The sequence below is a fragment of the Lithobates pipiens genome, unplaced genomic scaffold, assembly GCF_037356315.1.
Source record: "Lithobates pipiens isolate NorthernLeopardFrog02 unplaced genomic scaffold, aLitPip1_a1.2 Scaffold_162, whole genome shotgun sequence".
Taxonomy (NCBI): domain Eukaryota; kingdom Metazoa; phylum Chordata; class Amphibia; order Anura; family Ranidae; genus Lithobates; species Lithobates pipiens.
The window spans coordinates 7,857,555-7,872,039 of NW_027507750.1; the positions used below are offsets into that span (position 1 = coordinate 7,857,555).

Consider the following 14,485-nt stretch of genomic DNA (forward strand, 5'->3'; position numbering starts at 1 on the left):
AGCCTGTAGGGGGAGATAGACAGCGGCAGTCTTTCCTTCCTCTCTCCCCCTTATCACGTGTTATCACATGACTGGAGAGAGGAAGAAAAGCTGCCTTCAAAACTGTGAGTACATGTGGGAGGGGGAGGAGAGGGAGGACACTCTGATGTGAAGGGGGCTGCTGATGGGGACTCTGATGTGAAGGGGGCTTCTGATGGGGACTCTGATGTGAAGGGGGCTTCTGATGGGGACTCTGATGTGAAGGGGGCTGCTGGTGGGGACTGTCTGATCTGAAGGGGGCTGCTGGTGGGAACACTCAAAATTAAAGTGGGCCGGTCATGATGAAGTCCAGGGCCAAATTTTTGTCCCAGTCCAGCCCTGCAGCCAGCCTATCTCTTTCTACTCCTTAAGCACAGTATAATCTAATTATAATATTTATTGATGCAATAGTGAACCAAAAACTTTTACTTACGGTGAATAAAGCTGATTATCTTAATATTACAGCTAGACTTAGGTTAGGGCCAAATTATATTACTTTATACACTGAAGAACAATAATTCTACATTCAGCAGTTGATTCTCTGTGACGGTATTTATACTGGCAGCAGTGTTACAGTAGAATCTGTAAAAACTGTATGGAAGAACCAATACAGCCATCAGATTGGGGACCCTTGGCCATGACGAAGGCCGTCTGAGGTGGAAACATGTCCGTGGGTTGCTCTGTATCTACCTGTGCTTGTTTATGATTTTCAAACATTCATTTTGGTTCATTGTGGTTCTAATTATACAATTATGTTAATTCTCTGTACCGGTAGAGCACACGGAACATTGCATTGGAGGCCTTCCTTATCAAGCCCAACAGCTTTGTTGGACTAAGCTGCACAGCCTACCAGAGAAGAGAAGGGGGACGAGGTGGCCACAAGCAGGACAGGGAGAGGAAAGAACAAGAAGTCAACATGCATACTGACCAGAGACTGAAGCTCCGATGTACCACGGGACAAACCAACGTCTCCTTGGCAAACTTCCACATCAAGGTACCTACTGAACGTAACTGCGAATCTTGACCGTAGCAGAACTGGAATCCAACAGTAGTTCGATTTTGGTTAACTTCCTCTTCCTTTCGATTCAAGATGAATTCTTAATCCAGGTATGGATATTTTTACATAGTTACATTGGACTGGTTTGATAAAATGTAACTATGTATATTTCATACCTGTGGAATCACTGTGGAAGCTGGAAATAACTGTAATAGGCACCGCTACTAAATGGCTCATACATTGATCTCCACTAGCTTCCAAGTCCCATGACGAGTGGCTGCCCTGCTGCATTCTAAACACAGGCACTATTCAGAGAATGCTTTATTTATTTATTACAGGTACTTGCAGTATATAGTGCCATCAATTTACAAAGCACTTTACAAATATATTGTATGTAGCGCCCCCTGGGTCTGCTGGGAGCAGAAAGGTACCTCCAGATACAGGGAGCGAGCTTACATTCACCTCAAGGCCGAGTCCATGGCTATAATGAGAAGTTGAACAGAATTTAGGCGCCAGTCACGTTAGGTATTTTTCAATGCTTTAACTAGAACTTGAGAAAGGGTGTAAGAAAGAGGTTGAGGGGAGGATTCAGATACACCTTTTAGCAGATCACTTACAGACTCCTTAAATCCAGAGGACTAAACAGCTTTCTCTGTAGAAGATCTTGAATACCTGGATAAGTCTCTCTCACAGACTTAGCAGCCAGGAGCTAGTTACCTTGATTAGATTGTAGAACAGTTTAACGGTACCAGAACCTTTAAGCCGTCCCGGCAGCACCGTAAGAGTAGTTTTGATATAGGCGTGTCCTCCAAATTCGTCACCAGGCCCTTCTGAGAGACCAGCCTTCATCCTGGCTCTCTCCAGCAAGGGTCCTCCCCTAGATCTCCTCGGCTTGGCTCGGCTTCCTCCACAAGGGCAAGACAGCCTAAGGGCCGCCTCAGGATTAGTAGGCCCCAGACAGGCTTCTGGGGCTACTGCAGAAGATTCAGCAGCACAGCCTCAGGCCAGAAGGGCCCCCGAGGTAAGAATGACTAAGAGCACATGGCATCTGTCCAATAAATACCCCTTCCCAAAATGCACAACCCAGCCAAGTTTAGAAAAGAACCAAATATACAATCAAATCTGAGCTGTTTACAGCTCAGCCAAAACCTAAATTTACACTATAGCCCCATTTTTGGGAACAGGGGGCTACATGTACATTCCCATCAGCACCTGCCTTAACCACTTACAGACCGGACCATTTTGCTGGTCAAAGACCAGACCACTTTTTGTGATTCGGCACTGCGTCGTTTTAACTGACAATTGCACGGTCATGCGATGTGGCTCCCAAACAAAATTGACGTCCTTTTTTCCCCCCACAAATAGAGCTTTCTTTTGGTGGTATTTGATCACCCCTGCGGTTTTTATTTTTTGCGCTATAAACAAAAATAGAGCGACAATTTAAAAAAAAAACGCATTATTTTTGACTGTTTGTTATAATAAATATCCCCCAAAAATATATAAAAAAAAATTTTTTTCCCTCAGTTTAGGCCGATACGTATTCTTCTACATATTTTTGGTTAAAAAAAATCGCAATAAGTGATTATTGATTGGTTTGCGCAAAAGTTATAGCGTTTACAAAATAGGGGATAGTTTTATGGCATTTTTATTAATAATTTTTTTTTTTTACTAGTAATGGCGGCGATCAGCGATTTGTATTGTGACTGTGACATTATGGCGGACACATCGGACATTTTTGACACATTTTTGGGACCATTGTCATTTATATAGCAATCAGTGCTATACAAATGCACTGATTCCTGTGTAAATGATACTGGCAGTGAAGGGGTTAACCAGTGGGTGGCAGTGTAGGGGTTAAGTGTTCCTAGGGGTGTGTTACTAACTGTGGGGGGGTTGGGCTTTCATTTAGTGAACACTGATCTCTGCTCCAATCACATGGAGCAGAGATCAGCGTCACTTGTTGCTAGGCAGAATGGGGAAATGCTGTTTACAACGGCATTTCTCCATTCAGCTGCCCCGTGAGACGATCGCGGGTATGCCTGTGGCGATCGAGTCTGCAGGACCTGCGACCAGACTCACGGGGGTCCCGACCAGCACGCCGATGGCAGGGCGGCAAATTTAAAGGGACGTACAGATATGCCCATTTGTCTGCCCGTGCCATTCTGCCGACGTACATCGGCGAGCGCTGGTCGGGAACTGGTTAAAGGAGCTTACAACCTAAGGTTGCTAAGTCAGATTCATACATACACATACTAGGAGCCAATTAACCTACCAGCATGTCTTTGGAGTGTGGGAGGAAACCAGAGTACCTGGAAGAAACCCACACAGGCACAGGGAGAACAAGCAAACTCCAGGTAGGTAGTGTCGTGTTTGGAATTGAGACTGACAACCCTAGGGCTTTTGTATTCTCTCAACGAATGCAAAGCATTCTCAAATTGGAAGAGGCGGGGAGGTGAGGCAATGATGTCACATTTTTCACCTCATCCAATCAGAGAATGCTTTGTATTCCCTGAGAAAATGCAAAGCATTCTTTTGATGGGACCCATGCCATGTGGCCAACCTCCTGTGTTGAGTAAGCAACAGGGCAGCCGTTCAACATGGGACCTAGAAGCACTGTACAGTAGCAGCAGTGTCTACTATGGTGATTTCGACCTTCTAGAGCAGGGGGTCTCCAAACTTCAGCCAGAGGGTTTAATGTGGCCCTTTGCTAGCTTTTATCTGGCCCTTGGGGCTCTGTTCCTCCCAATGATATGGGGCACTATTCGTTCCACTGACACCTACCATGGAGCACAATTCCTCCCACTAATTCCAATGATGTGGTACTATTCGTCTTCATGACCACCAACCCTGCAGCCATATATTTTCTCACTGATGCTGGGCGCAGGACATTTTATTTTCTACCCCCACTGGCCACAATGCGGCCCCCCCCTAAATTCTGAAGATAGTAAACTGGCCTTTTGTTTGAAAAATTTGGAGACCCCTATTCTAGAGCATTCCCACGGGTATGGAATATACATACAGTAGTTACACTGGTACAAGCTGGACCAATGTATCTTGGTAAAAATATCCATAGCTGGAATTCTAAGCCCTTGTACACACGGTCAGAGATTCCGACGGAATGTGTCCTATCGGACTGTTTTGTCGGATATTCCGATGATGTGTGGTCTCCATTGGACTGTTTCCGTCGGAATATCCGACGGACCAACTTTTCCAACTTCCCAGTAAAATTTTCCGACAAAATGCTCCGATCGGACGTACTCCGATCATGTGTAGCCTACTCCGACGGACAAAGTGCCACACATGCTCAGATCAAATTCCTAGACCAAAGCTATTGGCTACTAGCCTGAATGTAGTCCCGTCGTAACGAAATAACGTCATCACGCTATGTACAATCGGATTTTCTGACAATTTAGTCCGACCGTGTGTATGCAACAGTTTCGGACAAAATCCGTCGGACAAAATCCAACGGATTTGGTTGTCAGAATGTCCGACCCTGTGTACAAGGGCTAAGACAGAAAATGAGAGGCAATCTGAAAACTAGCAAGAAACGATTATCTGTAGCTGTTCTGTGACATGGTGTCCATCTTTGTAGTGCCATATCATCAATATAAGGGGAATATAACTGGTCTCTGGTAGAGGACATGTCGATCTCCGTGCCAACAAGCTATCTGGATTTTCAACATCAACTAAAGGACAAGTATATTATGGCGGCCCCAAATGACCTGATATTTGCAATAGCAGAGCAATATAGCAAATGATTCTGAACATAGCACACAGATTTTTTACATAGAAAGAGAAATGAACCTTGAACCTTGTTGACATCACCTCTCTATGCTGTTCAGAACCGACAGCGGCAAATCCTGGTGGCATGACTCCATTAAGAAACAAAGGAGCTTGCACCAGTTTCTATTCACTGATGATCCTGTGTACACACGATCGGAAATTCGGCCAGCAAAAGACAGATGAGAGCTTTTCATCGGAAAAAATGCGACCGTGTGTACGCTCCGTCGGAATTTTGCTGGCCGAATTCCCGCCAGCAAAAATTTGAGAGCAGGTTCTCAATTTTTCTGACGGAAAAAGTTTTCATCGGAAATCCCGATCGTCTGTAGCAATTCCGACGCAAAAAAAATTCCTACGCATGCTCGGAAACAATTTGACGCATGCTCGGAAGCATTGAACTTAATTTTCACCGGCTCGTCGTAGTGTTGTGCATCACCGCGTTCTTGGCGGTCGAAAGTCCAGTGAACTTTTGTGTGACCCGTGAGTACGCAGGCCAAGTTTGAGCGGAATTATGTCGGAAAAACCATCATAGCTTTTTCCAACGAGAATTCCAATCGTGTGTACGAGGCATTAGAGATATGCCCCAATTTGAGAACCCTTTTTTTTTTTTTTGTTAAAGAGGAAGTAAACCCTGATGAGTTTACTTCCTCTTTCATTCCCTGCAAAGGCAAAGCATAATGGACTACTATGCATCGCATCACATACTACTCCATTATGTGTCACTTACCTGACACAGGAGCCAGCGAAGTCACCGCTGTCCCCTGTAGTCCGGCGCATCCATCTTCTCGGTGGGGTCTCGCAGCTCCGCCGCTGTCATTCGGCGAAGCCCCGATGACGTCACTTCCGCGCATGCACACGGGAGCCGACACACACGCGGCACCTTCGTCGTTGACGATGCCGTGCTCAGTGCGCCTGCTCGCCGCTGTCTACGGCGCATGCGCCGTAGACAGCGGTGCCTGTCTTCGGGCAAATATCTCCTAAACCGTATAGGTTTAGGAGATATTTCTTGGACCTACAGGTAAGACTTAATCTAGGCTTACCTGTAGGTCAAAGTGTGTTGTAAGGGTTTACAACCACTTTAAGTTAAACATGGAATCGCTGCACTATACATTTGTCATGTAATGTTACTAAACTTCCCTTTTCTCTACTTTCTGCATGATTTCCTAAACTACCAATGATTCAAATGTTGCTTCCTTGTATTCATGATAACTGGTGACTAGGTATGAGCTTGGATGTGTTCAGACTGGGATCCAAACCCTAATGAGGGAGCCTACCAGGAAGCTGTCATCTGGGCCAATCATAAGCAGTCATGGCAAGTATACATCCCGGGATGCCCTGACCACTGATGATTGGCCCATACATATGACATCTTCCTGGTAGCCTTGCTCTGGTGGGTTTGGATCCTGGTTCAAACATGCCTGAGCTTATCGCAACTGCTGACTAAAGATATCCTAGTTTACACGTTTTTTTTTTTTTCGGATGGGAAATATGTCTTGCTTCCCAAAGCGGTGCTGAAGTCACTTCACTGTGAGGAATGGTCTGTGGGAAGTATAACATTGTATGCTAAAGCTGTAAAGAGTCCACAGAATGATTGACACAGTCATGTTGTAAAGTGGAATGTGTTGGACATTCTCTATATTTTATGCTCTTCGATAAGAGAGTTCTACAAGAAACGCGTAGTCTGACTCTTTTCTCTCCCATACCATTAATGAAACAAATTTTCCCTGTTCCTTCCAGAACAGCCTTGCCCTGGGCTCCGTCCAGCTTCCTCAGAGCCTTTTTGCCTCATCCTCATCTCCAGCCTGCAAGCTGCAGGTCCTGGCCTTCAGAAATGGGAAGCTGTTTAGGAGCGTTGGAAATTCTTCTCGGCTGGCGGAAGACGGAAAGAGGAGAAGCATTTCCACTCCGGTCATCTTTGTGGGAATAGGTAACTAAATAACCAGAATGAATCGTGTAAAGGGACTGGTCCGTGCAAACTGGAGCCAAAGGGAAGCTTGCTGCTCTTAGCAAGGTTTCCTCTCTTGAACTTTTTAATGATTACCGGCCAAAGATGAGCTTAGACGTGTTTGGATCCTAGTCCGAACCCACCTTAGCTATCCCACCAAAAAGCTGTCATGGTGCACCACCAATCATAAGCAGCCGAGGTGTTCCCCATCCCGGAGCCACACGTATACCCGGCTCTTATATACGTGAGACTGCTTATGATTGCGCTGAGCATTGACGCTTTCTATTGGGATAGCTCAGGTGGGTTCAGGGACTAGGATCCAAACACATCAGAGCTCATCCCTACTGTACTACCTCCACCAGACTATAGAAGTCAAACAATTCCAGTTTTGATGGACTTTTGAGGTATCCAATGACTACACAAGCAATGCTGAAAAAGTACAAATATTTATTCAATAAACATCACATAAAATTATTCCATATATTTTTGAAAGCATTGTCAAAGTAATCATTCCCTCCTTTAAACTGGATTCCTACATACAATAACTTCTACTTTCTACCCAGATAAGGCACTCAGCCTATACTTGCATCAGTGGCTATCTTGCCGGAACTGTTATATGGATCTTTTTTCTTTTTTTTTTCTCCTGCTCATTTCGAGGGTTATCCCACTTCTTCAGGAGGACTATAGAAATCATCATTGTCCCCAGTCCTTTAAAGTAGAATTATGGCTTCAAAATATGGCTTTGTTTTACTTTTATATATGGATAGCCGGGAACAGAACAGTTGAAAGAAGATCATAAGGTTTTTTCATAATAAATTTTTTTTGTAAAAACTGCAAATATACAAGCCGGACACAACCGGGGAGACATTTCCTGTCGGTTTTAAGTAATCGAAACATGGAATGGAGTTCCAGTTACTGACAATGCCACTCATGTTATATGAACGTCAAGTCAATTTCTTCACTTAATTTTGGGCTGAATAATGTAGAGAATCTTGTTTTAATTATTTTTGAATTATTCACAGATACATTCCCATACCCCCATTATTTGGTTTCTTTACCAAAAGGTGTAGGGATACCGCTAATTAAAGCAGGGCCTCTCCCATCGGATGCAATAGGCACCATTGCATTTCTTGACCCATCTGTAATATCCAATGTGAAGAATTTTTTTTTTTTGGTTTGCCTTTTAAAAATATATATATTTTGGTTACCCTCACCCCCTAGGCCAGAATGACATCTTCGGTGCTCTGAAGCCTCCTGAGATATGCACGTCATGTATCCCAGAATGCTTTAGGCACCATTTATGCAGCCGGAGATGGGTAGATCCTGATTAGATATGGGTAGATATCGGATTAGCAAGGCAAAACACTGGAGCACAGGGAAAAGTAGAGGAGGGACTAAATACCCTCCCAGCAGCCATCACCAGGTGGAGAATGATTACTGGGATCTGCCAGCTACCACACTGCCACCAGCAGATGATCCGGGTCCTGACAGGGGGGAGTGAAGTTCCTCTTTAAGTACCCTGGTTTTAAACTATTAATTGGTAATGACAACAACTTGACTCTCTTTAGCATTCTTAGCTCCAGCTGCCCTCAATCAGTTCCAGGGCAGGACTGGGACAGAAATCTGGCCCTGGACTTCATCCAGACTGGCCCACTTAAATTTTGAGTGTCCCATCAGCACCCCCTTACATCAGAGTGTCCCATCACCAGCCCCCTTACATCAGAGTGTCCCATCAGCACCCCCTTACATCAGAGTGTCCCATTACCAGCCCCCTTAAATCAGTGTCCCATCAGCACTCCCTTACATCAGAGTGTCCAATGAGCAGCCCCCTTACATCAGAGTGTCCCATCAGCAGCCCCCTTGCATCAGAGTGTCCCATCGGCAGCCCCCTTACATCAGAGTGTCCAATCAGCAGCCCCCTTGCATCAGAGTGTCCCATTGGCAGCCCCCTTACATCAGAGTGTCCCATCACCAGCCCCCTTACATCAGAGTGTCCCATCAGCAGACCCTTTACATCAGAGTGTCCAATCAGCAGCCCCCTTGCATCAGAGTGTCCCATTGGCAGCCCCCTTACATCAGAGTGTCCCATCACCAGCCCCCTTACATCAGAGTGTCCCATCAGCAGACCCTTTACATCAGAGTGTCCCATCAGCAGCCCCCTTACATCAGAGTGTCCCATCAGCAGCCCCCTTACATCAGAGTGTCCCATCAGCAGCCCCCTTACATCAGAGTGTCCCATCAGCAGCCCCCTTACATCAGAGTGTCCCATCAGCACCCCCTTACATCAGAGTGTCCCATCAGCAGCCCCCTTACATCAGAGTGTCCCATCAGCAGCCCCCTTACATCAGAGTGTCCCATCACCAGCCCCCTTACATCAGAGTGTCCCATCACCAGCCCCCTTACATCAGAGTGTCTCATCAGCACCCCCTTACATCAGAGTGTCCCATCAGCAGCCCCCTTACATCAGAGTGTCCCATCACCAGCCCCCTTACATCAGAGTGTCCCATCAGCAGCCCCCTTACATCAGAGTGTCCCATCAGCAGCCCCCTTACATCAGAGTGTCCTATCATCAGCCCCCTTACATCAGAGTGTCCCATCACCAGCCCCCTACATCAGAGTGTCCTATCATCAGCCCCCTTACATCAGAGTGGCCCACTGAGCCATCGGCCCACCGGGAAACTCCCGGTAGTCCCAATGGCCAGTACATGCCTGATCAGTTCTAGTGAATATATTTAAAAATCCTAAGTAGACAAGAAAGTCTAATTCATATCTTCAATATAATCCTCCAGGTGGCTGTGAAATGGGTAACCTCACCGATGCCGTCATTGTTACTCTCCGACACTTGGTGAACGGGTCTGACCCGCTCCCTGCCCACTGGAACTTCAGAGCCTTGGAAGGGTATGGAGGTTGGAGCTCCGAGGGATGCCAACTATTGGCAGAGGAGACAAACATAACCAGCATGCAGTGTCTACAACTCAACAACTTTGCCATCCTGACGGTGAGAGAAGTCAACCACCTATCTCCATTGTCGTCTAGATTTATCAACATTAATATTACTATTGATGGTGGAGGACTTGTCTTTATTTTTGCATCTTTGTTGACAGGAGTTGAACACTTTCTCGCAGTCCACTCAGAATGGCACAGAACTTCTTCACCCCGTCATCTACACTTGCACAGCTGTGCTTTTGATTTGTCTTTTCGCAACTATCATCACCTACATTGTGAATCACAGGTAGGTTCTGGGGGGTATAGGGGGTATTACCAGGTAGACATGGCATTATTATAATAAAATTCATAGTCATCCATGATTGGACCAACTGGACATGTCATAGAGCTCAAAGCATTGATCATTGCCCTCCGCTTCTGACAGGCCACAGTGATGGAGCTAATGGATTCTTGATCAATTTTGTGGGAACTCTGTTATTTGTATCAACACCTACTGGCAGGGGCGTTGCTAGGTCTACAAAAGATCTGGGGCTAGAGCCCATAGCAGTGCAGTTAAGAAAGTCATATGCTTAGGTGGGCATACACATGTATATACAGTAATATACGTGTGTGTGTATATCCCCAGGGAGCCCCCTTACATCAGGATCCCCAGAGAGCCTCCTCTTACATCAGGATCCCCAGAGAGCCTCCTCTTACATCAGGGTCTCCAGAGAGCCTCCCCCTTGTATCAGTGTCCCCAGAGAGCCCCCCACTTACATCAGGGTTCCAAAGAGCCTCCCTTACATTAGGGTCCCCAGAGAGCCTCCTCCTTAGATCAGGGTCCCCAGAGAGCCCCCCCTTACATCAGGATCCCCAGAGAGCCTCCTCTTACATCAGGATCCCCAGAGAGCCTCCTCTTACATCAGGGTCTCCAGAGAGCCTCCCCCTTGTATCAGTGTCCCCAGAGAGCCCCCCACTTACATCAGGGTTCCAAAGAGCCTCCCTTACATTAGGGTCCCCAGAGAGCCTCCTCCTTAGATCAGGGTCCACAGAGAGCCCCCCTTAAAATCAGGGTCCCCAGAGAGCCTCCCACTTACATCAGGATTCCAAAGATCCTCCCTTACATTAGGGTCCCCAGAGAGCCTCCTCCTTGGATCAGGGTCCACAGAGAGCCCCCCCTTAAAATCAGGGTCCCCAGAGAGCCTCCCCCTGGCATCAGGGCCCCCAGAGAGCCCCCCACTTATATCAGGGTCCCCAGAGAGCCTCCCCTCTGCTTGGGGACCCCTGCAGAAACTCGGGGCTATGGGCCCCAGATTCAGGGCTATAGCCCCAAAAGCCCTTTCTAGCGATGCCATTGCCTACTGGCATTCAAAAGAGGATTATGTCAGTGCCCATACAAAAAGCGGACTTTACAATGAATTTTCTTCCTCTCCAACTCCCTTTCCTTTCACTGTTTTGCATGATCTGGATTGTCTTCCATCCTCCATTCTTGCTTAGACTACAACACTTCATGGGATATGCACATTACATAACCCAGGAGGCTTCGGCCTCCATTTTTGTACGGAAGAGGGGGGTGGGCCTGGCAGTTCTTCATCGGGAGGCAGCTGCCTGAACCCAGAAGAGACAGCCACCTCCTCATAATGTCACAAAGGAAGATGGAGGCATAGCACCTGAGCGGTGGGCCTGGAGAAGTGGATCACTGGAACTAAATTCTGGATCTGCTGGGTGGGTAAGTATCTGAATTTGGGACAACCGAGTATCAGGTAAGTGGGAATTTAGAAACAATTAAAATGGGAGGAGGGGGGGAAGTTCCTCTTTAAAGAGGATCTCTAGACTTACACTTACCTGTCCAGGGATCCAGCAGTGTCTTTAGCCGGGCCGGTTCTTTGCCAGTCTTCAGGTCCCCACAGATTCCTCGCAGTTACACAGCCAGCTTCCCACTGCACATGCGCGAGTTGCGCTCGGCTTTGTGAATGGACCTGCAGCTTTGTGGGACCTGTGGCGCACAACCGCGTAGGCATTCAGTGCGGAAGCGGGTGCAGGTACCTGGTAAAACTAGGTAAACCGACATGTTTCACGCAGTCACGTGGGTTTTCTCAAGTTGGGGGGTCTACTGAATAACGGTGACGGGATTGGCACATTGATCTATGGTGATTTCCACCGGGATCTGTGAGCCAATCCGCTGCCACCCCTTGCACTTTACTTGCAATCTCTTGGGTACATGCTGTGCGCTTACTTATACGTGACGCAGCTGCTTTTACATCTGTCTAGGTGTTGGTGGTGGGTACCCAGATTTTGCAATTTTGTATTATTTCTATTGTGCAATAAAACTCATTTCTCTTCCATAAGCAGCTTCGTCCGCCCGTCACTTCTTCCCAGGGGGTTCTCTTTTCCCCCTGTATTTTGTTATTCTTTTATGTGATAGACCAACACAAAGTGGCACATAATTGTGAAGTGGAAGGAAAATGATAAATGGTTTTCAACATTTTTTACAAATAAATATGTGAAAAAGGTGTGGGGGAGGGGCATTTGTATTCAGCCCCCTTTACGCTGATACCCCTAACTGAAATCTAGTGAAAACAATTGCCTTCAGAAGTCACCTAATTAGTAAATAGAGTCCACCTGTGTGTCATTTAATCTCAATATAAATACAGCTGTTCTGTGAAGCCCTCAGAGGTTTGTTAGAGAGCCTTAGTGAAGAAACAGCATCATGAAGGCCAAGGAACACACCAGACAGGTCAGGGATAAAGTTGTAGAGAAGTATAAAGCAGGGTTAGGTTATAAAAAAAAATCTCCCAAGCTTTGAACATCTCACGGAGCTCTGTTCAATCCATCATCAGAAAAGGGAAAGAGTATGGGACAACTGCAAACCTACCAAGACATGGCCGTCCACCTAAACTGACCGGGCCGGACAAGGAGAGCATTCATCAGAGAAGAGCCAAGAGGTCCATGGTAACTCTGGAGGAGCTGCAGAGATCCACAGCTCAGGGGGGAGAATCTCTCCACAGGACAACTATTAGTCGTCTCTCCACAAATCTGCCCTTTATGGAAGAGTGACAAGAAGAAAGACATTGGAGAAAGAAAGTCATAAGAAGTCCTGTTTGTAGTTTGTGAGAAGCCATGTGGGGGAGGGGGCAGCAAACATGTGGAAGAAGGTGATCTGGTCAGATGAGACCAAAATTCTACTTTTTGGCCTAAAAGCAAAACGCTATGTGTGGGGAAAACTAACACTGCCCATCCCCCTGAACACACCATCCCCACCGTGAGACATGGTGGTGGCAGCATCATGTGGTGGGGATGGTTTTCTTCAGCAGGGACAGTGAAGCTGGTCAGAGTTGATGGGAAGATGGATGGAGACAAATACAGGACAATCTTAGAAGAAAACCTGTTAATTCCGTGTACACACGACCGAACTTTCAATCAGAATGAACTCTGACTGACTTTTCGACTGACTTTTCGGCAGAGTTCCGCTGAAACGGACTTGCCTACACACGATCACACCAAAGCCTGATCGTTTAACGTCATGATGTATGACAGAACTAGATAAAGGAAGTTCAATAGCCAGTAGTCAAAAGCTGCCCTTGCGTCATTGTTGGTCCGTTGGACCTGCATACGGACGAGCGGTTTTCTCGATAGGAACTGGTTCCAGTGGAGTTCTGGCAGAATGATTTGAAACATGTTCTATTTCTAAAGTTCGTCAAATTTTTCGACAGAAAAGGTCAGATGAAGCCCACACACGATCGAATTGTCCGATGGATTCGTTCCGTCTGACCTTTTCTGCCGGAAAGTCCGGTCGCATGTACACGCCATTAGAGTCTGCAAAAGACTTGAGACCGGGGCGGAGGTTCACCTTCCAGCAGGACAACGACCCGAAAACATCCAGCCAGAGCTACAATGGAATGGTTTACATCAAAGCATATTCACGTGTTAGAATGGCCCAGTCACAGGCCAGACCTAAATCCCATTGAGAATCTGTGGCAAGACTTGAAAATCGCTGATCACAGACGCTCTCCATCCAATCTGACAGAGCTTGAGATATTTTGCAGAGAAGAATGGGCAGAAATGTCCTCTCTAAATGTGCAAAGCTGGTAGAGACACCCCCAAAAAGACTTGCAGCTGTAATTACAGAGAAAGGAGGTTCTACAAAGTATTGACTCTGGAGGGCGCCATACAAATGTTCCCCCCCCCCACACTTTTCACAGATTTATTTGTATAATTTATCATTTTCCTTCCACTTTACAATTATGTGACACTTTGTGTCGGTTTATCACATAAAATCCCAATAAAAGACATTTACGTTTTTAGTTATAACATGACAAAATGTTGAAAATTTCTAGGGGTGTGAATACTTTTTCAAGGCACTGTAGAATCCTATATCAGGCAACAATGGGGCAACATTCCTCTCCCAAAACTCCAGCAACTGGTCTCCTCAGTTCCCAGACATTTACAGAGTGTTGGTAAAAGAAGAGGGAATGACACACCGTACTAAACATGGCCTCGCCCCAACTTTTGTGAGATGTGTTGCTGCCATCGATTTCCAATTTTCCTTATTTTTTTTCTTAAAATGGTCAATTTTCTCAGTTTAAACATCTGATATGTTTTCTATTGTGAATAAAAACGGAAAATTTGAATATCAAATACCGCAATTTTCCCTTTCCTGGCGAGCTCCATGTCAGCCTACCACTGGGTGTTCTCCACCCATACCCCCACCTGCAGGACCTAACTCATAAATTGGACCCCCTCTCCCAGGCCGGGGTTATGTCGTTAGATTTCTGCACCTGGGTGGGAGTCTGTGCTGGCATGGAACTCATCAGAAAAGG

General features: G+C 46.3%; 1 protein-coding gene across 2 annotated transcripts in view; it reads left to right on the forward strand.

Annotated features, from left to right (window-relative positions):
• The window catches only part of ADGRA2 (adhesion G protein-coupled receptor A2), a 367,830-nt gene that overhangs the window by 325,860 nt on the left and 27,485 nt on the right, over window positions 1-14,485 (forward strand). For both annotated transcript variants that reach the window (XR_013276532.1, XM_077484825.1), the window contains exons 12-15: window positions 794-1,012; window positions 6,533-6,722; window positions 9,530-9,738; window positions 9,845-9,972. Coding sequence is in view for 1 of the 2 variants with exons in the window: in XM_077484825.1 (XP_077340951.1) it covers window positions 794-1,012; window positions 6,533-6,722; window positions 9,530-9,738; window positions 9,845-9,972 (746 nt within the window). In the remaining variant the exon portion in view is untranslated. The remainder of the gene's footprint in view (window positions 1-793; window positions 1,013-6,532; window positions 6,723-9,529; window positions 9,739-9,844; window positions 9,973-14,485) is intronic.